The sequence below is a fragment of the Protopterus annectens genome, chromosome 6.part0 (genome assembly GCF_019279795.1).
Source record: "Protopterus annectens isolate FY-2018-M chromosome 6.part0, PAN1.0, whole genome shotgun sequence".
Lineage (NCBI taxonomy): Eukaryota > Metazoa > Chordata > Ceratodontiformes > Protopteridae > Protopterus > Protopterus annectens.
This window is the reverse complement of record NC_056737.1, coordinates 874,512,571-874,537,953: the sequence shown is the minus strand read 5'-3', so window position 1 is coordinate 874,537,953 and position 25,383 is coordinate 874,512,571. Positions and strand designations below refer to the sequence as shown.

General features: G+C 36.1%; 1 protein-coding gene across 1 annotated transcript in view; it reads left to right on the top strand.

Annotated features, from left to right (window-relative positions):
• The window catches only part of DYNC1H1 (dynein cytoplasmic 1 heavy chain 1), a 3,754,902-nt gene that overhangs the window by 731,489 nt on the left and 2,998,030 nt on the right, over positions 1 to 25,383 (top strand). Inside the window, exons 18-19 of the mRNA XM_044073590.1 lie at positions 10,991 to 11,016; positions 11,432 to 11,480. Coding sequence (XP_043929525.1) covers positions 10,991 to 11,016; positions 11,432 to 11,480 — 75 coding nt within the window. The remainder of the gene's footprint in view (positions 1 to 10,990; positions 11,017 to 11,431; positions 11,481 to 25,383) is intronic.

The following is a 25,383-nucleotide window of genomic DNA, read 5'->3' as shown; positions in this document are numbered from 1 at the left end:
CAGCCCATAGAAGACTGAATACAGAGACAGAGCCTTTAGTCGATCAGTGTAGGGAAAGGTAGTTATGCCCTGAATTCTTCTGGTGAGAAATATTTGTGAGCATTCCAACTGTTGAAAGTGTCTTGCTAAATACATGCCAAAAGGGACACTGTATTCAATGATAGGTCTGATAATGGCCAAACATAGAGTGGTGTATAACGTCTTTGGACCTGGATGTCATACCTTTACCTATAAGTTGGGTGACATAGAATGAATTTCTTACTCTCTATTGGCTACATGTAGGTCAAAGTCCGCATAACTGTCTATATATTTTCCCAGATCCATTACTACTGGGATGACTCTTAGGGACATTTTATCAGAATGCAGTTTATTTTATTTTATTTATTTATTTATTTCAATTGTTTACTGGGTAATGTCCAACTGGGCACAAGGCCCATTTTTAGTGGAGACTCGAGGAGTAAAGCTCCTGAAATACAGCAGAGAAAAACTAATAATATTAGCAATATTAACAATACTAATAATGTTTGAAATGTACATACAGTATAGTAAACTAAACTACTAATAATATTGACAATATTAATAAAGTCTGAGATGTATTAACAGCATAAATTAACAGTAAAAACAATTTTGTAAAGGCAAATAAATATGGTTTCAAAAACAGTATGTATGACCATGCAGTATTTACAAGGAGATATGTTTTGGGTAAACAGAAACAGCAATGGTTACAATGTGAAAACATTTTGATTGCCTAGGATGTAAGAGCAGTTTTAGTTGCTAATATAAAGAAAGTGTTGAAACAAGTTAACCGTGTGCAGACAACAACACTAGCTGTAGGGTACAAGCTAGTTTGGAGAGGGAGCAGTAATAGGAGATATGTTAGGAAGCAGGAGGACTAGCCAGGAGCATGGCAGGAGCAGAGCCAGTGTTTTACTAGATGTTCTTTTAGGTGGTGTTTGGACTCATAACAGTTAGGGCTCTTAGCTATAGGCTGAGGAAGAGTATTCCAGAGCTTGGCAATTTTATAAGAGTAGAGGGAGGTGCCTTGCATGTTGTGGGGTTGGGTAATCTTTAACATTAGTTTGCTTGAGGATCTAAGTGATCTGAGATTTATATTGGGTTGGATTAGGTTAGTAAGTGCAGGGAAGTCATTTGGTTGTTGAATTATTTTGTGGGCTATGGACAGTTGGTTGAAGGCTAGAAAGTTTGGGAATTCTAACCAGTTGAGATGGGAAAGTACTGAGCAGTGGTGGGTTTTGTATGGGTAGCCTGTAGCGAATTTGGCAATTTTGTTGTAGCAGGATTCTGGGTTATTTAGGTCTGATTTACATATATTGGTAAATATTTAGGAGGAGGGTGGAAAGTAGTTGTGAGCAGGCAGTGGCTAGTCTGGCAATTTCTGTAAGTTAAGATTTGACTCTATATAGGGTGCCTAGTTTGAAGTGAACCTTTTTGATGGTGAGGAAGATGTGGATATCTAATCTTAGGTTATCATTTATTGTGACACCTAGAAGTTTGGTTTGGCTTTTGGGTTCTATTTTGGTTCCATTTGTGGAAAGAATAGTTAGTGGAAACTGGCATGTTTTGGGTTTGTTATAACTGAAAACTATTAACTTGGTTTTGTTTGGGTTCAATATGAGTTGATGGTTGAGGTAATTTTCTATATCCTGAAAAGATGTTTGCATTTTTGTTTGTAGTTCCTGGGGAGTAGGGGCTGAGCAGATAAGTGTGGAATCATCAGCGTAGTGGACTATGAAGGCTAGTTGGATTGTAGAGCTGAGGTTGTTCGTAAAACCTGTAAAGAGGAGGTGTCCAAGTATGGACCCTTGAGTACTCCTACAGAGATGGGAAGAAGGGGGGAAAGGGTGTTTTCCCATTTGGTGGCTTGCTGATGGTTAGAGAGATAACTAAGGAACCAGGACAGGGCAGTTGTACTAAGGCCATATGTTGACAGTTTGTTGAGCAGGATTTGGTGGGAAATAGTGTCAAAGGCTTTTGATATATCAAAGAATATGGAGGAAACAATCTGGCCTTCATTTATGATACTTTGGATGGTGTTAGCAAAACACAGTAGGGCAGTGCAGGTACTATGTTTTTGTCTAAAGCCATGTTGCATGGGTGAAAGGAGGTTGTGAGTGAGGAAATGGATAAGGAATTGGGAGTGAAAGCATTTTTCTAAGATTTTAACTAGAGGGGAAAGGATGGCTATAGGATGGTAGTTTGTTAGATCTTTAGAGGGACTGCCTTTGAGTAGGGGAATGATATGAGATATTCTCCAAAGATAGGGGACATATTGTTCTGAGACTGAACAGTTGACCAGCATTGATATAGGATAGGCAATTGAGGGGGCAACAATTTTAAGGAATTCATTGGGTAGATGGTCTGCTGCTAGACAGCAGGTTCTGAGCTTGGAAAGGAGTGTTTTTATGGACCTAGTTTGGATTGGAGTAAATCAGAAGGAGTTGGGGTAATTTGAAGAGGGAAAGAATACAGTTTTTGTCTTTTCAGCTTTTCCCAGTTAGGGGTTGCCACAGCGGAACTGTGGTCTGCTAATGATTGGCAGTAGATTTTTATGGTGCCGAGTTGCCAGCCCGACGTCCAGCCTTCAGCAAAGGCACGCCCATTCACACATGTCTTTCGGAGGACACTCGATACAGTAAGTGGTTGAATTGTTTGATTACCTAGAAGTGATATGATTGTGTTAATAAAGTTAAAGTGGGTGTTGAATTGTGTAGCTATGGGGGCAGCTACATTAGAGGTGGCTGGTGTGGGGTGGTTGGGGTATAACCTGGGTTGAGAAGATTGTTAATGTTTTGTCAAATTTTTTGGGGGTTATTTTGGTAAATTTGTTGACATGATTGGAAGTAGTTTTGCTGATCTGATTTTATGTGTTTCTTAGCCAAGTTTTGGAGATGTTGATATGTCATGAGGTTTGTTTTATTTTTGGTGGTGTGGTAAGCTAACCACCCCTGTCTCTACATGTCAGTAGTGATTTGGTATATTTTGTTAGCCTGGGTATGTGCTTAGGTTTTGATCTTATTTTTCTTGTGGGTGCTAGATTTAGTATTTTAAGAAAGGTATTGTTGAAGTACTGTACTGACTGATCTAGTGGGAGGTTTCTAAGTGGAGACCAGTTACTTTGTTGAAGTAGTTGGTTGAAAGTAGAGGGGGAGAGATTTTTCTTGCTTTGGATAAATAATATATTGTCTTGGTTTGTGTCTGTACTCGGTTTCTGTACAGGAAGATAGGTGAGTGGTCACTGAGGGAGTCTGGAAGGCAGCCTGCTAGGTAACCTAGGTTGGGTTTGTTAGTTAGTATGCAATCTAGTGTAGACTGCCTTTTGGGGTGTTTCTCTAACCAAGTTGGACAGGATATGGTTTGGGTGAAGTAGAAGAGGTTTAGGAAAAGGGAGGGGTTGTTGGAGCTGCAGGAGTGTCAATCCAGGTTGAAATCACCTAGGATAATAATTTTCTGGTTAAGATTTGATGATGAAAAAAACAAAACCGCTAGGCAGAATATGTGTAAAAAGTATAAAACTTTTAATAAAACAGAACTGATAATAAAAACAAGATAAGCGCTTTAGTACTCAATTCAAATACTTCATCAGATCCACTTAAACACACAATGAACATTCCTTACATAAGCTAGTGTTTCAGACCACATGACTTTAGTAAAGGCTTAATCGGTATAAACTCATTTAGCCCTTTTCCTTTCGTTGCCTGTAAAATAGTCATCCATTTAATCTCTTTTTTCCTCAAAAAATTTTTTATTAAATATATAAATAACAAGACAGTTAGAAGTTTTATACATGAACAGTAGGTATAAATAAACATATTTCGACTCATAGATGAGAAAACAATCCTTCAGGAGATTTAACATATTATTAAGTAATAAAGCAATACGCAATATGTACACTATATACAAGTTAGGCAACCTGAAAAAAAAAAAAAAAAAACATTTTTAACATTAACTATTTATTATATTTAAGACTTTTTCTAACACTAACTTTTTTAATGCTTTTTTATTTTGGACTTCTAACTAAGTGCCTTTGAGCATCAATATATGAAAAAGCCATTTTCTGGAAAGTAACCCAATTTAGTTTGGTTCGATCCAGCCAATTTTGTATTATGTAAAGTTTTAGTAATGAGCAAATAAAAATGATAACATGAATATCTAATTTTGAAAGATGAATTAATGGAATATGAAGAATAGCAAGTTCCCAGGACAATGTAGACTTTTGGTACCCCATTTTCTGCAATCTGACTTTCAAAGAGGTCCATAATCTGTGAGAAAATGACAATACCATAAGATATGAAGAAGGTCTGCTTGGGGTGAGAACAACATGAACATGATGGGGATTTACTTGGGTTAAATTTATTTAATTTGTATGGGGTATAGTAGGCCATTATTAATCATTAATTGTGTATATGATAATTTTTTAAAAGGGATAAATTCCTTTGTATATCTAATGGCCAAAAGTTTCTGAGACTCTGACAATTGGGAGTTATAACTTAACCAAACATTTGATAAAAGACAATTATGGTCCATTATTAAGCTATTGATTAACTTATAAGAGTTTGAGAGCATTTTATCTGATGAGGAAAGTATTTTGATAATCGTGTCGAGGTTTTTCATTTGTAGTTCTATGTGGTCTAAACATAAAAACTTGTTATTAATTAGTACTCTTAGTTGACTAAGGATTGGTGAATAGTTCCAATTTACTTTCAAAATTTTACGCCAATCGGGTAAAGATAAGTCAAGATATTTCAAAACATCTCTAACTTTTAAATTTTTATTAAAGGATATTTTGTTAAGTTAAAGGGTTTGTTGTCTATCATTATATTTGGGTTTAGATGAATTGGTTGAATAAGGTGAGAAATCTTTTCTAGATTACATAGTTTGAGTAAGGTTTGGAAGGCTCTAATCTTTTGTTTAATTACAGTAGACATATTTTTAATAAATAAACTATCCAAAGAGATAAAAGGAATAGCTTCTGGATTTATATTTTTTGAAATGATGTAATTGTACCATAATTTTATCCATAAATAATGATTTGTATAAGAAATATTCTTGAAATTAGATATGGTGAGAAGTTTATTAGATGAGACAATCAAATAATAGAGATATAAATTAGGAAGGCCTAAACCACCCTTGTCCTTCAAAATTGACAATCTGGAATAGGAAATTCTAACAGATTTAGGGAACCATAAAAATTTTGCCAAAGCTTTATTTACAGACTCAAAAAAGATTTTGGAATTATCTGATCAGATGATGTGAACTGGTAAAGGAATTTAGGCAGAATGTTCATTTTAATTATGGCCGCCTTTGATAAAAGTGAAAGGCTTAGATGTTTCCATCTGTCCATATCAGATAATATTGAGTTCCATACTTTATTGATGTTATTTTGAAAAGAAGATTTATTATTGTGTTCTAAATTGATACCTAAATATTTTATACTATAAGTAAACTGAAAATGATGATCTGAAAACAAAAATGATTTATGTGCTAAGTGATTTAAGGGAAAGATATGAGTTTTAGAAGAGTTTAAAAGATAATTTGAAACCGAAGAGAAGTAATCAATGGAGTTTGTTATTTTTCTATAATCAGATAATGGAGTTTGGAAGTAAATAACTAGATCATCAGCGAAAGCTGAAAAATGAATTTTGGTATTAAGAATTCTGGGGACATTATGAAAAGTATTTTGAATAATATACAACAACAAAGGTTCTAAATAAATGTTAAAAAGAAAGGGAGACAATGGACAACCCTGTCTTGTTCCTCTGGTAATCTTTATAGGAGAAGAAAATTGACCATTAATGTAAAGTCTAGTAAACATATCTTTGTATAAAACTTTTAAAAATTTATAAAGAATAAAGGAATATTGAAACATGACATAGTTTGAAAGAGAAAGTTCCAACAGACTCTGTCAAAGGCATTTGATGCATCAATGATCAGAGCATATATAGGGTTTGAATTTTTTTTAATGAGATGAATGATAGACTCTAAGGACAGAGTATTATCCCAAGCATGTCTGTGGGACATAAAACCTGATTGATCTAGGGAAATAATTGAGGGTAAAATCCGTTTCAATCTGTTAGCCAAAATAGATGATAAAATCTTAATATCTACGTTTATTAAATAAATGGGTCTATAATTTATTTGGTCAGATTTTTCTTTATTATTTTTTAGAATTAGGATGGTTTTAGATGTATTCCAATGAATATCTGAGATATCGTTAACTCTTATATGATTATATACTTTGAGAAGATAGGGAAGTATTACCAATTTGAAAGTTTTGAAAAATTCTGGAGTAAAACCATCTGGACCAGGAGATTTTCCCAATTTAAGATTATCAATTGAATCCGAGATTTCTTGTAACGATATAGGAGCAGAAAGTAATTTTTGTTGACTATCATTTAATTTAGGGAAATGTAGAGAATTTAAAAAGATTTTTAAGTGATTATCATTAACTGAATTAGAAGAACCTGAATATAAATCAGTATAGAGAGAAGTGAATAGCTGAATTATCTCTTCATCCGTGTTATATAATTTATTTTTATAAGATAAAGATGAGATTTTCGGTCTTTCAAAATTAACTTTAATAATTCTCGCTAATAATTTAGAAGGAACCTGGGCCCATTCTGAATATGAGGCAAGTAATTTTGTTCAGCTAAAGAGAGATTATTTTGGTGAAGCAAAATTAAATCTTTCTGACAGTCGAGAATTTGTTTTTCTATAGTAGGGTCATGATTCAGTCTAAGATGATTTTCCAAGGAAAAATTCTAGATTTTAAGAACTCCTCTTTCTTAAAGTATTGCTTTTTGAAAAAGCTGCTTTACTAATAAATAATCCTCTTAATCTCACTTTACATGCAGCCCATTGTATGTCATAAGGAATGTCTGATGACCCCAGGTTATTTTCCATTTCCTGTAATATTTCTGAACATTGTTTGCAAATATCTTCATTTAGCAGTAAATTATTATTTAAAGACCACTTATTAAAGTCAATTTTATTTTTAATATTAGAGTTTATGTTTAATTTTAGTGAGATTCTTGAATGGTCCGAAAAGAATCTAGGTTCAATGTTAAAATCCACAATATATTTTGAGATATAATCAGAAATTAGAAAGAAATCCAATCTGGACCACGAACGGTAACACTTGGAGTAATAAGTATAGATATCATTCTTATTTGAGACTTTAACATTGTGAAGTGGATCAATTAAATTATATTCCGTCATCAAATCATTAAGGTCCATAATAGATTGATAATTATAAGTAACAGTGGAATGGGATCGATCAATTACTGGATTTATTACTGCATTCCAGTCACCACCCACTATAATATGGTGGTCTTTATAGGATGTGAGAATATTATAAATTTTTAAAATGAACAAATGTTGTGAATTACATGGGCCATATAAGTTTAAGACTAAAAGAGGTTTGTCCAGACCAACAATAGAAGTGGTAAATAAGCACCATCTCCCCTCATTATCAAATTTCTCATCAATAATGTTCCCCATGAATTTTTGTTTAATGATTATAGCTACTCCTCTGGAATTAGATGAGTCACCTGAAGCTACTATCTTTTTGATCCATTTTTTATTTCTCTTTATTCCAATCAAGACGCGGAATATTGGTCTCTTGAATAAAACAAATATTTGCCTGTGACTTAAAAATCAAATGAAATAATAATGACTTTTTGGCTTTACCTTAAATACCTCTAACATTCCAAGAATCCAATATTATATCAACTGGCATATTCAAGGCATACAATCATTAGTGATGCTATAAAGGTGAACTCAAAGTAAAAATCCAATAATACTTTAAAAAAGAAAAAAAAGAAAAAGCAGCATTTGAATATGCAATCGGGTCAACAAATATCATTTGCTGAAAAATAAAGAAAAAAAATTTTTCAAGAGCAATAAAATGTATATTAATATCCTTTATCCTAACCCTAGTGCCTACCCACCAATCACCCTGTGATAAAGGAAGATCAGAAGTGAATAAGATAGAAGTTGTAATTATAAATAATAATAACATCGGATTAATATAAAAATTGCTCAAAGGAAGCCTAACACAAATTAAAACCAGAGTAATACTACTAAAACTATATACAAGACTAACTAAATTCAAGATGTCCAACATACTCAATCCCTACTTGAAATACTAAGCTAAAAGCTCCTATTATTAAGTAAAATTATAGTGATTAAATGCATTTCCTCAAGTATTTCAAAGAAGAAAAAATAGAATAAATTTTGATTAACTAAAACAATACGGCATAACAAGTATTACAATTAAAACAGAACATATGTTAGGTAATGTAAATAAATATAAAGAAACCTATCTAATAACACTATCATATATGTAAACAAAACAGTTGAGAAATCTAGGGATAGTTGTATCATATATAAGGTGATGTTTTAGATATACATATATATAAAAAGCCATAAACATTGCTAAACAGATAAAATTATGCACTATCCAATAAACACTCTTTAATGCTTAGTAACTTTTTCCCAGTAGTCAAATAGACAATAAGTGTGATAAAAAACTCAAATAACTATAGAATGAGCATTTAACTATAGTTCAAATAAAGCATAAACTGTCCTCCAAGCGACCATACTCTAAAAAACAATTCAATATAGATGTAAGCTAACTGTCTAAATAGCAGTAATATAGCATCTGCTCACAATGATATATTATAAATTGAAATAGGTTTTGGCGCCATCTAATGTTCAAAGATAAATACAAATAAGAACTATTGGATAGTACCTTAAACTGCAGTATGTACACTAGATTAAATGAATATTAATGTACTTTCATATGAATTTAAATAAATGTTAGAATACTTATACTAATGGCTCTGTTAAATTATATAGTTAAACTGTCCTTCTAAAATATAAAAGCAATACAGCAAACAGGATGTAAAAACACAGTGTTCATAAATATACTCATTATAACATCTAAATAGAACAAAAACAAGTAGGCTAAACTCAAAAAATCAAGGAGTTTAAATATAGACAGGTAAGTTTAGCTAATAACGTTTAAAGATATCCATTCCAAGCATTACATTTGTGTAAAGGCTTTCTATAACAAAACCACCAACTGCAGTCCCCTAATCAAGCTTCTGAAAAAAAATGCATGAATTTTTCAAATGAACAGGTGTACAGTGTAATACTTGTCTATTTAAACATTTTGGCATCTTTCAAGATAACATAAAAAACAACATTTTGTAGGAAAATATATGTTCTCTTCTTTACCCATTTTCTGGAATTGTAATAAATGAAACTAACCTGTTCATTTATTTCAAGAACAATTTCCATCCTAATGCATGAAGGTAACTGCTCGCTTTGGAGCGAGAGAGACATGTATAGGATCGCTGAATGTAACGTGAGAAAGACATATTTAAACTTAAAAACATCCTTCGCTTGTGAAGAGGAACACTGTAAATGATAGAAAGTCCTAATAAAACATTCCTGATGCTGAATACATGCTGAAAACAAGCGCAATTGTGTATATGAAGCTGTCGTGCTTTCGCAACAAATGATGACGTCACCATCCATCTCAGAGAGTCTGTAGTGGGTGCGCGATCATGTAGATCAGCAGCTGAAGCTATGAGCAGAAGATTTTTCCTTCAAGAGTCTCGATAGGCGCGGTTTCTCCCTCCATAAATCTTATAACTGACACAGGGGACTGTAATTTAAAAGCTTTTAAAAAAAAACTACTATACTGCCTTCACACAATGCAAGGAAATGAAAGAAACATAACTATTTGACTGTTTTTAGCACTTATAGTAAATCTATAAATCTGGAAAGCCTGTCATAGCACAATATTATTTAAAACTTATCAGAATTAAAACAAAATAAATTCAAAACAAGTTATTAAAGTGAAATAGGATTAGGTCATAACAGACATGTACATCCTATATTATAAATATTGTCTGAAAAATAACACTTTTGTATTCCATTGACAGTAACATATTATGATACAGTGTCAGGAAGCTTTTTAAATGTTTTAAAAAAAATGTCTTTAGCATCTTTGGGGTCTGAGCACACAAACCTTTTGTCATTAACTGTAAAAGACTAAGTATTTGGATAGGACATACGAAATCTTATCCCTCTTTTTATCAAGTCAGCACAATAGGGGGCAAGTTTTTGTCTATTTAGTTTAATTTGAGAAGGAAGATCTTGGGAAAAAGATAGTTTGTGAGACTTCCATATGAACTGTTTTTTAGTTTTAGCTGTTTCCAGGATCTGGAAAGTATCCTGGAAGTTTAATAACTTAGTATAAATAATCCTTGGTGTGGAAGAATCTTGCTTTGCACGTAATGCTCTATGTGCTCTCTCTACAATTATAGACTTTGAAGATGTTTCACAGTTTAACAATGTTTCAAAGATATTCTTAGTCACAGATAGCAAGTTTTTATTGTCATAAGATTCAGGCAAACCACGAATAATGATGTTATTTCTTCAACTCCTGGCCTCCAAATCCAACAGTTTAGCTTGTATATCAGAAATAATCTTTTCTTTAGACTTAAGGTCACTTTCCAATTAATCTGTTTTTAACTCTAAAGCTGAGTTTCTGTTTTCAATCATATCCATTCTATCATTTATTTGCTTTAAAGTTTTACTAAAGTCAGCAAATTGTTCTGAAAAGTTTTGGATAGCAATTTGGATAGGCTTTAATGCTACTTTTAGTTCATCTAAAAGGAAATTTGAATCATTTAAGTCTTTATTACTTACTTTGGAAGTTTCAGTAGGTTGTTTAGATGTCCTTAGTCTTTTTGAACTGGAATCTTTTTCAGGAGAGAGCATTGAAGAAAATTTGGCCTTTGTAGGCTGAGTCTCCATGGAGTCGGATTTTGTAGTCATGCCCAGAGATGAACTGCAATTAACAGGATTTCAGGAACCAGGAATAGACTGGAGCAGCAGGTGTCCCAGCAGCAGAGAGAACAAAATTGTTCTGAGGTAAAATAAATCCCAGGATAAGAAGTCCAGAGTAAAAAATAATCCAAATTCGTAGTAAAAGATTTATAAAATCTTTTAGTAAAAAAAACTGAGGAAAAAGATTGGTATAAAGTTGTAAAAAAACAAAAGTTAAATAGCTGTGAGGAGCTCAAGGAGTAGGGACTAAACTAGTCGGCAGCCATCTTGATCATTCTCATCCATTTAATCTCTACACCCTCAGTACGTGTTCTAATGTCACCACCTATTAAACCAGTCTTACAAATTTACAGGACCATAAACTTAAAGTAATGGTTACTTCCAGTGCGGTTAATATATTTAGAGAGAGCATCCTTCTGGTCAGACTTATTAATACTATACAGGTGTTCTCTAATAAGATCCTTCAAACAGCATTTAGTCTTGCCGATGTAGAATGCTCTACAAACCTCACAGGAGGCCATGTAAACTACATTACATGTACTACAGTTAGCATAAACATTAATATCATAAGTGCATTCAGTATCTGGATGCACAAATTAGTCATCTGTTCAGTGGCAGTTCATGATATAGGACTGCAGGACTGCAGCCCCCCCCCCAGCTGTGACCACACAATGGTACATTCCTAGATTTTCTACATACCATAATCTGGACTGCTGCCTTTCCAGTCCAGATTTAGGAAGGAGGCAGCAGACTGCTAATTTCCCAGAAGTCTATGCAGTAGGACTGCATAGACTGAAAGGGGATTGGACTGCAAGGTCTACAGTCTTAAATATTGGAACAAGCAACAGGAACTGGAAATCAGACCATTCAGGCAGGTTGATGCCTTAGCTTGCTGTGTCATTATTGTTGCTGGGACTGCCATGAACAGAGTTTTTGTAACTGCTTGCTGGCCTGGTTTAACTGCTAGTCTGTTACGGAGTTTTGTTATTACTGCCATGAACAGAGTTGTATTGCTACTGGGTTAACTGCTACAGAGTTTGCTGCGAATGGAGTGTGCTGTGTCGGAGAAGTGAACAAAGGTACAGGTAGCTGCGGTGTGTGTATGTGTGTAATGCCCCAATTGCTTTATACTGGTGGCTAGAGAGAACTTGTGTGTGGTTAGAGATCAGGCTTGAACCCTGTACCTTGTGCAGGTAACAACAGCCTGAATTCCCTACCCACCACCATTTGTGAACTTTTGCAGATTTTTTGTCTCATATTTTGTTCTCTTTTGTTCCTCATAACATCTGTGGTTTCTGAATGTTTAAATCCTTAGATATTTGATGGTGCAGTGGTAGCATTGTTGATTCACAACTACAGGTTTTCTGGCCTGATTCTTGGCTGTGGTGCTTTCTGTATAGAGTCTGCAGGAGGCCAGGTGTTTCTGTGGGTTTGTTGTTGTGTCCTCCCATGTTACAAAGACATGTGTCTGCATTATTTCTCCCTGGGCCACTGCTAATATTGCTTTTGTTCCAAGTCAAACTTTCCTGGTTAACAAATGTTAAATAAATAAAATTGACAGGCATTTGAATTTCAGACTTCATATTCTTCAGAAAGTACATAGTAACACAAAACTTTTTATTCTAGCAATTTTCTAAGTTTATAAGATGAATATTTGAAATTTGTCCCTATTTTTGGAACTGTATTCCCCCATTATTGGCTTCATCCAGGTTTTTTGTGCTAAGGTTGAGAGCTATGGCGAGAACTGAATTCACTGAATATGTTTGAGGGCTGTATTCCCCCATTACTGGGTTTGTCCAGGTGTTTTGTGTTAAGAGGTTGACAGCTATGGTGAGAACTGAATTCACTAAATGGTAGCCATTTAAGTTTCAGTCTTCATCTCTTTCCCAAAACAGCTAATTTGGCATAGTGGTATGTTACTCTGAGTGTTTTGCACAGGGACCTCGGTTCAAGACTAGGAAGTAAATGTATGGTGGTAAAATAGCATATTTTGTTTTTTTACTCTAGCAACTTTCCAAGATTATACAAGCAATGTTCAATGTGTCTCTGTTTTTTGGGCTTTTGTCCCCCGCCCCATAAATTTTGGCTTTTTCCAGATTTCTTGTGCTGCGAAGTTTAGAGATACAGTTGAGTATCGAGTAGATTTTACAAGTAGCTGAGAGCTGCAGGGGAAGAGAAGTTTAGTGCTGCTTATACTAAGTCTGCTTGCATTGTTAATAGCACAACAGGTAGTGTACTTGCTTTTGATGCAGAAGACTGTGGGTTCTACTCCCACAGGGACTGAATGATGCCTTACTGAGAATGTCCTCTTTGGCAAAGATACCTAGTAATTATGAACCTGTTATCAGTTTGCAATCCATTTCCTATTGCAATATTACTAGCTTATCTTTTTTTATGTAATATAGGCAATTTATTCCTCATGGGCAACAGGCACTTTATTTATAGATGAAACAATGAAATATAAAGTTGTTTGCTAGCAGCAACCTCTTCATTAGTTACAGATCTCTTTAATGTGGAATTATTTAGATGACTTACTTCTGCAGAGATTGTGCATATTTACTGATACTGGTGGATTTTTTTATAGGTTTATAGGTTCATAGGTTCATACTAGGCTATCTGCCCGAGGGCATTTACAAGCCTAGCCCATAGTTTTGTGGCTTACGCCACCCCTTTAGTATGGGGAACTGTACCCATTATTTTGCTGTGCCTCTGTCGAGCAGTGACACTGAGGTAATCCCTGGGGTATATCTGCGATCTCCCATCCATTGGTCAAGATTTCTCTTGAACAAGGCCAGCGAGGTGCTCTGCCTCACATGTACCGGGATTTTGTTCCACAGCATAGGGAGTCTTTGGGTGATGAATCTATCCCTCCAGCACGTCCTATTAATAGCCGTGTCGAGGTTTAAGTCTCCGCCCTTGTGGCTCTGATGGATCTAGATTTTTGAGGTGAAGCATATTCATCAAATCTGGGTTTGACATGGCCTTGTATGTTAGGCAAAGGTCACCTCTGAGCAAGCGGTAAGTGACTGAATAGAGCTGGAGTTCTTTCAGTCGGGCAGCATAGGACAGATTTTTGAGACCCTTTATCCTTTTGGTGAGGAACTTTTGTGGCCTCTCCAGCTGCTGCAAGTGTCGGGTCAGATACATTCCGAATGGGGCATTGTACTCAATCATTGGTCTGATGAGTGATGAGTAAAGGGAGACTATGACCTCCCTTGATCTAGATGGGAATCCCTTCATGATAAGGTGGGCAATGTAGAAGGTCTTCCTAACTACTTTAGCTACATGGGTGTCAAATGACAGACTACTATCAACCTGGGTCCCCAGGTCCCTGATAACTTCTTCTGTGCTCAGTGGATTGCCACCTATTTGGTAGCTAGGGTAACCTTGTTTTTCCCGAAGGGTATGACTATGCATTTTTGGCATTTAACTTTAGGCCGTGGCTCTGGCACCAGTTATCCGCTTCTGTGAGACCCTTCTGAAGGATATCTGTGTCAGATGTGTTTTCTACTATGGCCCAGTTTGCAGTCATCTGCAAACTTTGTCAGCCATAACCCTCCTGTGTTTGCTTGTACTGGAAAAGTAGATGCCAAACAAGAGTGGGCCCAGGACTGAGCCCTGTGGGACACCACTTGTGACAGGCTTTGAGTCTGACATGGCGCCAGCAACTCTGACCCTGTGGGTTCTGTCACTCAGCCAGTTTGCAACCCATCTTGTGATGTATGGGTTAACATTTAAGCTGATGAGTTTTTCAATGATACCCGAGTGGGGTATTGTATCGAAGGCCTTAGCCAGATCGAGGTAGGCTGTATGGACTGCCTTTCCTCATCAATGGCTTTGGTGACTGTTTCAAAAAGTCAACCAAGTTTAAAAGGCATGATCTGCCTTTGACAAAGCCAAACTGGGTTGGATCCAAAGTCTGCAAATTCCCTATGTCTTTATTTATGAGTTCCATTATGATCCTCTCCATGGCTTTGCAGATAAGGCTTGTCAAGCTAATGGGCCGGTAATTTCCAGGGTCGGTGGAGGCACCGCCTTTGTGAAGTGGGACCACAGTTGCAGTGCGCCACTCCTGGGTACGTATCCAGAGGTAAGACTTTGATTAAACAGCTGTCCTAGCTGTGGGTTTAATTCCTCATTGTGTTCGTGGAGCACACAGCCGGGACACCATCGGGTGCCATGAATGCTGTGCTTGTTGCTTTGGAGACAGCAGTTCTCGCTTGGGCGCTGGAGATGTTTGGGGGCTGCAATCGTTTGGTATAGATATCTCTCCTTTTGGGGTGGGGAGAAGTTTGCACTGAACCTGTCAGCCAGTATGTTGGCAATGTCTGTAGGATCAGTAATCTTCACATTATTTTGAACTAGTTCTGAGCATATCTGGGAGTTTCCTCCCAGGTTTCTAACATAGCTAAAGAAGGCCTTATGATTGTCTTTTGAGTCTTTAGCTATTTTTCTCTCGAAATTTGCTTTGGATGATTTTATGAGAGCTCTTAGTTTTTTACTTATAGTGATCAAGGGTGGCTTACCTTTTAAGGATTTTGCTCTATCTTGTAGTAGCTTCCTCCTTTTGTTGTAGAGTTTGTTTATGGCTGGGGTCCACCAGACTGGACGCTTGCCTTTGGTACAAAGAGTCTTTGTTTTGCTTGGGATTGCCTTATCCATGCAGTCCTGCAGGTGCTGGTAGAAGGCATTTGTAAGTGATTCAGTGGCTTGAGTACTGTTTTCCGCCGCCTCGGGGCCTTAAAGGAGACCACACTAGTCTTTAGAAGTGTGAAGTCGGCTTTGAGAAGTTCTTTACTGTGGTCTTTTTATTTCAGGTGGGGTGGGATGAGGACCTCCAGCGAGATTAGTTTGTGATCTGATCTCACCAGTGAGGGGTATACTTCCGGTGTTGAACATTGTGCTCCCATGTTCGTGATGATGAGATCAAGTATGTTATCTCCTCTTGTGGGGATGGTGACTAGTTGTTCCATGGCATTTGAGTTTATGAATTCCATGAACTTTTGGGCTAGGGTGTTTGGGCTTGAGTAGTGTTCCCAGTCTATATTAGGGTAATTGAAGTCACCTAGTATGATGGTGTTTGGTGATACATTTATCCCTCTAGTGTTTTCAGGAAGGCCATGTGAGGTTCCTGAGTTTGTGAGGGTGGCCTGTAACATGCTACAATTTGCAGAGCAGTCTTGCCTATGGTTAATTGCACCTGGATGGTCTCCGATGCATCGTGCATTGCCACCAGTCTTGAGGTGTGGGTGTCCTTGATGAATATGGATACCCCTCCTTTCTTGGTATTGTCCGGATTTTGGGGCCGGAACGCATGATATGAGGTAAAACCTGATAGTGCTGGGGTGCTCTCAGGAGCCTTGAACCAGGTTTCTGTCACAGCACAGACATCGATGTTCTCCATACTGAGAAGGGCCTCGAGTGCGTGCATTTTGAGATTTAGACTTCTGGCATTGAGCAGCATTACCCTTAGTTTTTTCCTTTTTGTGTTCTAGGGTGGTAGGTTTAGAATTTGAGCCTTGCCTAAAAGGCACTATGGGGGTGGCAAGAGCCTTTGCCAATATCCGAATCCCAGGGTGACAGGTGCAAGCCATCCCTTGCGGCAGCGTGGCTTGTCCAGCATGTCATCCCAGGCAGACAGACACTGGATCCCCTTTGAATGACACCAGTGTTTAAGCCAATTGTTAAAGCTGATCATCTTGTCTCTGTATTGTGGCATCATTCTTGGTGAAGGTAGGATACTGCTCAAGGTCAGGGTCATACCTGCCTGGGCTACATAATCAGAGAGCTCCTCAATGTCTCTTTTCATGTAGTCCAAGGAGGTACGTCTCAGGTCGTTTACACCAGCGTGGACAATGACTGAGTCATATTTGTACCTGCTGTTGAGAGACCTGAGTGCTTGCGTTATGTGGCGGATTCTAGCGCCCGACAGGCAGCTTACTGTGACCTTCACCTTACTCAGTCTGGTGAGCGGGACGTCAGTGTGTCTGACTATGGAGTCACCAATGACTAGTGTGTCTGGCATTGTGTTTGGCCTTAAGGGCTTTGACTGTTTGACACTCTGACTGTGAGGTCTATGTGTTGCAGGTGTTGTGTTCTGAGGTGGTGGTTGTTTGGGTGTCTGCTTTGGTGGCCTCTGCTGTTTTGGTAGATTTTGATCAGAGCCTCAGTATGTCTTTGTGTGTTTATGTGTATGATTTGAGGTTGTAATGGTACTATGTGAGACTGGGTCTATAGTGTGTGTGGTAACCTTCTCCTCCTGACTGGTCTTGCCAGTCCTATGTTGAGAGAGCTCAGCCTCCAGTTTGGCCGTATAGTTGCATCTCTCGCATGTATTTGTGTTTTGTGGGAGGAGGAGAGGGTTGTTCAGGTACATGAGGCAATTGTAACATTGCCTCAATATTCCCAGGTTCACCAGCTGAGCAGGAGAGGACACTAGCAACTGATCCCTCGACATGCTAGAAGGATAGACAAAAAAAACTTTAAAAAAGATTCCGGGGGACGTGGGTGACCGAGAAATGGGGGGGATGATGGAAATTGGTTTATGATGGAAATGTTCTCAATTGGGCAGTTTTGTCATTACTGGTGCATGCATTTTGTTTCATTGTTTACTGGAAAAATGTTCAAAACAAATTTAAAATGCTCATTAACAACTGTACTGTATTATGCAAGGAATATAATTTAATACCATTTTTGGTCCATTTTTCATAAAATTGTGGTTTTCTGGCAAATTAGTGGCAAATCATTAAAGACTGAAGTAAGAAAATAATGACAGGCATTTGAGTTTCAGATTTCATACCTTTCATAAAATTCATACTAATGCAAGACCTACTATTCTATTAGAAAGTTTATAAGATGAGTCTTTAAATATTGTCCTTATTTTTGGGCCTTGGTCCCGCTTCTGTGTATGGCTTTGTCCAGATTTGTTGCTCTGAGGTTGAGAGGTATGACAAATGTGTCAGGGCCATCGCAGTCAGCCAGAGACATTTCAAGTTGTGACATACTTGTTGCACCCCACTCCTCCATGTAGTGACTCTGGATGTGTCCAAGAAAGGCTAGGAGCAGTTATGCAGTTTAAGTGTGCAGAGTATCCCCCCCATCCAAGGTAGACACAAGTACTACAGTGGCTTTTCATCTGTCCTTGCTTGATTTTGCAGAATGTTCTGGTATTCTGTCATATTTTTATACTGTTGATTATGCTTCTTATTATTCAGAAAGTGCCCGTTGCTCTGTGTTTAACTAGCAATGCTTTCATGACCATCATGCAAACTTGTCTGAGATTGTAAGATGCAAGTAAGCTTACTGTTAAAGACTTACCAACATTGAAATCCTTTTTGTTGTTGCCAAGCAGAGAATATTTACATAACTAGATAACGTATAAGCCTCAGGTATTGAAATGCATATGTCAGTATTTGTAATAAAGGATAGAATTACTGTACTTTAAGAAGCTCATTACCTTTGTCAGAGATTTGCAGTCATCTTTGCAGGCTTTAACCATAAACTAAACAGAATGCCAATCTATCATGTGTGGTCCATAACATGTGCAGTAATCCTTTAAGCGATGTATCTTGAGCTTTATTCTTGTTTGCTGTTCATTTTTTACTTTGATCATGTTTTCCCAATGAAACAAGTAGACAGTTGTTGCCAGGCAGCAGGTCTTTTTTGGATAAGAAACATTTTTACAAGTGTGGGTATCACAGAGATTGCTACTTTTAGCATGTTACTTGGTACTTTTTATAAAGCTGAATATAAATTATAATTAGAACTGCAGTGCAAGAAGTGGTTTGAGTTGAGTGCTTCTTGATTTTCTTGTACTTGATTTTGACTGGCATTCCAGCAATGTATTTTAAAAGTAATTTATTTTTTCATGCCTCACAGCCTTTTTGTTTCCATCTAGATATTAAGTAAGCTGTCATGCAGCTAATGTATTGAAATATTTTTTTTCTTCTACACTTCACATTGTCTTGATTGGACTCTCATAATGATGGTTTGTCACCCAGGGCAGCATATTTAATTAAAGTTCCAGTGTTTGTGTTTTTTGAGCATAGCTCCTCCCCTTTCTAGTTGGTCACACCCCTTCCCAATTGGCCCCGCCCATTCAGCTGTCTCCTGCACCCCCCCCCTTCGATTTGAAGTCACCAGCCGCCACTGCATCTGTTCCAATATACTGACACATGTTACAGTGATGACAGGGAAAGTACCAACCCTGCATATACTAGGGCTGGCATATAAATATGCATATATATATATATATATATATATATATATATATATATATACATATATATATATATATATATATATATATATATATATATATATATATATATATATATATATATATATATATATATATATATATATATATATATATATATATATATATACATATATATATATATATATATATATATATATATAAAACTATATAGTAGAATCCTTTCACATTTTATATCAGAACACATGCTTGGTTTTCTATCTCCACTTGTTTTATTACATGTCTTGTGCATTTTGCATAAAGCTGTATGCTTTCATCTTTCAGCAACTTTATAATACTGTAGTGTTTCTATGCCTATGTCTTCCTTTCATTCACTAAATGAATACTTTCACTTGTCTGGCATTGCATAATATACTGTTTTCAAGCAGCAACACAGCAGCTAGCATATTTTATTTTTGTGCAAATTGTGTCTGATATTAACAACACATTATCTGTCTGCAAATAGCTGCTTAGTTCTACAAGGTGTTCATTCCTTGGTTTCCATTTTCAGTCAGTATTTTCATAATATGCATAAGCTGTTTAGTGTCATTCTGTCTCATGCCAAACAAAAACTGTATGTAGCTCAAATATTTTTTTTCTGTTATTTTAATAATAATACAATGAACAATGACATTGCACTACACATTATATCATTGACTGTATGTTTTATTGCTCAAATGAAATATGCATGTTGCAGGTCATTTTTTTGCTCAGCAACTTTTTTTTTCACATTTATTTTGCTCACCTCAACAGAATATGTTTTTTTGTCATGGCTTACAGTTTAAGTTATGGGTTAAGGTTCCATTCATCCCGCATGGGGTAGTGTTTCTATAATCATAACACACCTTCTTACATAATGCCATTTTGATTCATTTCTAATATGCATTGATTATCACTACAGTATTTTATAGATGTCATATAACAGGTAGTAATATTTTACAGTTTTCATGACAGAGACAAGTGATGCTGGTTTTATGCTTGACACATTTCTTTCTGAATGGCATTTTCTGTGTGACATTCAGAATTTTCATAAAATAACAAGCAGCATACACAGAATATCTCGTTAACTGACAGCGGGCATGTGATGGTCTAAATCTTTTATTCAAGAAAAGTTTAGATTTCTGACCCTTATGCTGCTTCTTCATTTACTAACAAAAAGGATGAATGCTCACTGCACAATGATACAACTTTACAACGGGAATGGAATGAAGAACATTGTGATATTTCTATGAGCTTTGCTCAAATTATGCATGTTTTTTTTCCTTAGGAATAGCTGCAGTTTTTGAGGCTACCACAAACTTTATTGGTGATTTACTTACACCTGGTTACCTGATACAAGGTAATATGTAGAAGCCAAGAAAAGAAATTAAACAAACTGAACAAGTAAGGCAGAAATGTGACCATTGAGATTTACTGTAAAGTGCAACACTTGGTCTACAAAACTTCTGGCTTGAAGTATCAGATTAGAGGAGTGGAAATGATTGCAAAAGAGCAAGAAAAGTTTTTGTGGGTATCAATCACACATGAATTGGACCACTGTGAACGGAATAAGAAGACAGTGACAGCAGGAAAGAGAATACTGGCATGCAACCCTCATTGTTTAGATGCCAAAAGGACATCAGGCTTCCAGAAGGAAGTCAGAGGAAAGTGGCCAGAAAAAATGGAAATTGTGTGAAAGGGATATGAGCAGGGGATAAAGGAGCTAGAAATCTCACATGAGACCAGTAGAAACAGGGGTTCCCTATTAAAACCGTGAAGGTCCACTTACGCGAATAGGGAAACGTTGACATGTATTCAGTGAACCGCGAAAACACTGATCGTCCTGAAGCACGAAATTTGAAATGTCGAATCATCATAGTTGATCCTTCTGCAGTATAGCTCCTTAAGGTAAGTGTGCAATAGTTACGAACCTTAGGGTTAGGGTGCGGGTTAAGGTAAGTGCATAGATAGTAATATATGCAAGGTTTAGTGTAGGGTTAGAAGTAGGGTTTTGTTTAGTGTATGTATGTGGTTTATTTATTTTGTTTGGGTAGGTAGTATGTAGCGGGCGGTGGCGTTGGCCATCTAGGATGATTCAAGATTTTGAATTTCGCGCTTTAGGGCTTTCGGTGTTTTCGCGGTTCGCACAATATGTGTCGCTGTTTTCGTATTCACTGAAAAGGTCTTTTGTGCTTATAATATAGACCCGAGGCAGGAGGGATATGATACTGGTGCTCAGGTTTAAGTCAAGGATGAATTAAGGAATCATTCTGAACAGGAAGTACAGAGGTAGAAGTAGGCATCACAGGCAGTAGATTGTAGGGAATGGCTGTACTCTACATGTAATGATAAAAAATGTTTACAGTCCTTTACATGTTTATACTGTCGATATGTATTGAACCGTATTATAATACAGTACCATTAAAAAGCAAGGTACCCCATAATATTTAGTGTCTGATATATCAGTTGGTTTAGGGTTCATAAAGCGAAATGAAGCTGTTAACAGCCTTTCTACTGTTCTTCCATTTTCTTAGTTATTAAAGTTGCTGTTATAATTGAAATGCTGGTGTCCGCTGCCATTCCTTAAGGTGTAAAAAGAGATGACTGGGTAACAACTGGTGTGCACTGTTACATGAAAAACACCATTTCAGACAAAAATACTATGCCAAAAAATTCAAGTGAATGAAAACAAGCTCAGAGTAAGCCTTTTTACTGAAAAATAGCTGTTTTACTTCACAACATGTATCATTTTATTGAGCATCAGTCTTTTAGCATCAAAAAATACAATTTTAAAGTAAATGAACAAGTTTAATAACTCAGAACCACTCAACTTAGTGAAGCCATTTGCATGGCTATAATGGGGGGGGGGTGTCAGAGGGTTGCACATTTTTAATTATAGGGAAACTGGATAATGAAAGTGAAGAAACTGAGGTAAACACTATAGGCTAGAAGTAGTTTACTATTCATTCTCATCTTTTGAGGGCTAATGTGTTTCATATGAATCTGTGATACATAAGCTCAATAAACATTTTGAGTGAAAAATAAATATTATTCATGAAAAGGTATGTTTTCCCATATCTGTCCAAGCTAAGAAAGAGAGTGTTAAAATTGTTTTTTTTCTGTTGCTTGCATGAACTGGCTGAAACTGTGTGAGTGAGTGAACTAAAGATGAAATATAGAGAAATAATTGTGAATGCACTGGGAGATACTGAAGTATCTCCAAAGTTACATGTAGAAGTGAATTAGACTTTGGAAAAGGCAGTATTGATTGCTTAATAGGATGAACTAGTGAAGACAAAATGTTAATGTGAATACTGCCAGTGATGTGTGTTAGATATAACAAACTCAGTACAAATCATGATACTGGCCAGAATAATCACATGCATAGGAAGTTGGGTGACCTGCATAAAATGCAATCATTTCTCATGCTGAGTTACGGTAGTATGCTGGGCATTGCATGTGATGTAAGAAATGTTACAAAATGGGACTTTTTGCTATTATTTGTAAAACTAAACTAGTGAAAGAAGTTGTTAAGAATAAAAATGAGGCAAGTTTTAAAAAGTATTTTCCAGAGTTCAAAGACTGCTATGCTAAACACTTAATCAGACTCACAATTCAAAATCCAAATTCATGGAACCTTGGTAAGCTTTAAGATTGATATAGGAGAAAATGTTACTGCAATATCACACGCTGCTTATACAGGCAGTTCAAACTATTTACAGATGCGTAAAGCAATGGGTGAAATATGTAGACCTGCAGGCAGACTCGGATGCTTTGGTAATTGTTCTACCAATGTTAAAATGGAGAGATGAATTCTGGGTTCATACATTGAAAGTTATCTGCTTAACAGAACTATGGTATAGAAGCTGGGGCTGACTGCCAGCAAAATATAAATTAATGTGAATGTGTTTGGTAAAGTTTATTTGCTTAACTGTGAACCAGTAATAATAATGTCAAAGCCATATGCCTTGACCACACCCAGAAGTCTGCAATTTCCACTGTTGTCCAAAGCAGATGTAGAACGCTGTTGAATGTAAGATCTTCATGTGACTGGAAGTGTAACTCGACCAAGTGTGTGCTTCCATGGAACCGGTCATTAGTAAAAATGGCAGTGTACAAATATGTATTGACTTGCAGAAGTTAAATACTACAATTATGAGATAAAGGTTTACATCTATGCTGGCTGATGCTAAAATGTCCTACATGATACATGTTCAAGTAGATTTTTGCAGATACTCCCTGACGGAGACAGCTAAAAGCTTTCTGCCTTCATTATTCTAATTGGAAAGTATGGCTTCAAGATATTGCCATTTGGTATAATTTCAACACCAAAAATACTCCAATGTGAAATCAGTTGAAAGGGCATGGAGGTGTTGTTGTAATGGGTGGTGTACTAGAATCTGGTCCACATCAAGAAATATACAACCAGAGACTTAGGGCAGTCCAGCAAACAACTAAAGATTCAGATCCGAAGCTGGACAAAGATAAATGCTGGCTTGTAAAGTGAAACAATCAATATTTTCACCAATGCAAAAGTGCTAGTTAATCAGACTAGATGCAAGCATTACCAGAGTAAAAGCAAAGCAAAATCTATCTATGGATAGGAAACAGACCAAGGACTGACTCTGTACTACTAATGGACAGAAGTAGCTTCTAAATGCTTTATCCCATGCATGGGTCCCCTCAAATTATCTATGATATGATCCCAGTTATCCTCATTATGAGTAGCATATAATTATCAACCATGGGATGGGTAAGGCTAATCTATAACCAAAAAAAAAAAGTAATCTACGTGGTATCCCTGAAGTCTCAAACAACTCAGTAAACAAGTATAGTGGGTCCAAAAACAAAACAGTGTAAGAAACTTCTTTGTGTGGAAGATTTTCAGTCCATATATCTCTAGCTAATCACTGTATATTAATCAGATCAGACAATAGTAGTAGAAGTAGTAAACTTAAACTCGTCTTAAGTAAATAAATAATAAAAATATATCATTTGAAATATTGTACAGAATTACTAAGTATTCGAAAGTAATCCAAGCAAGGCAGGCAGTCTGTTTCCAGTCAAAAATCCTTTTATTAAGTACACAGACAAGCGATCCAAGTAAAACAAAAATAGAGTAATAGTTTCCTCACAAGCTTTCTAAATATATATATACTTTTTATTAGGCAAGGGAATGGTTTATTGTGCTGTAAAACAAAGTGTTATTGGTGCACATGTTAAATTCACATCCCTTCCCCCATCAGTGTGACATTCGAGCTGATCCTGCCCTACTTAGTAGCTGTCATAATAATATAACCCTTATGTACTTTAAATACAATTTATGATGATGTGGTACCTCTTATTTAACCAGATTATTAAGTAGATTATTAAGTCTGTGATTTTATCCAAGACAATATACTACATGGCTGGAAATATATCAGCCTTAGTCCATCTGGCAATCAAAAATATATATATAAATATATACATATACACTTTGCATGTAAAAAATCAATTGTAAAAATCATATTCTATTTTCATAACCTATTGTTAACAAAGATCACTTTCGTCCTTCTAGACTTCTTCAGATCTGTGTACAAGAACCCTAAAAACTATCTATAAAAATATTATTGTATAATTAGTTAGTGTTATTACACATCATTTTGAATAAAGTGGAAAAAAGAGAACCAGAAAAAGAAAAAATAATAAGAAAAAAATGTATGATGATATAAACAAAATATGCACTTAAATTAAAACTGATTTAAAATGGTATTTAAAACCAACTGGTAGAATAAAATAAAATAAAATCAGTCATGTAAACAATGTGGCAATTTTTTAAGTTCCAGTGCACTTTTAATTGAACAGTAATAGTTTAGTCCAGGCTTCCTAAAAGAGTTCTGCTTTAATTGCCACATGAATTCATGTTTCTCCAGAATATTCGGAATGTCTCCTTCAAGATCACCCATGTCTATGCGATCCAGGATCTGGAACTTAAAACCTGTGTGTCTTTTATGAAGAGAAAGGTGTCTGGCTAGTGCATTATTTTTACATCCAGAGCGGATTTCCGACAGATGACATGAAATCCTATGCTTACATTTATTTACAGTCTTGCCACATAGAATGCATCACATTCATTGCACTGTGCCCTGTAAATTACTTTTGTAGTGTTACAGTCACCCCCTGCACTGGTTTTAATGATTTTCTTTAAATAAGGGCATAAAAACTATCACCTTGCTGTTTAAATATACAAAATGTACAATTAGTTTCATATCTTTTAGTGTTTCTCT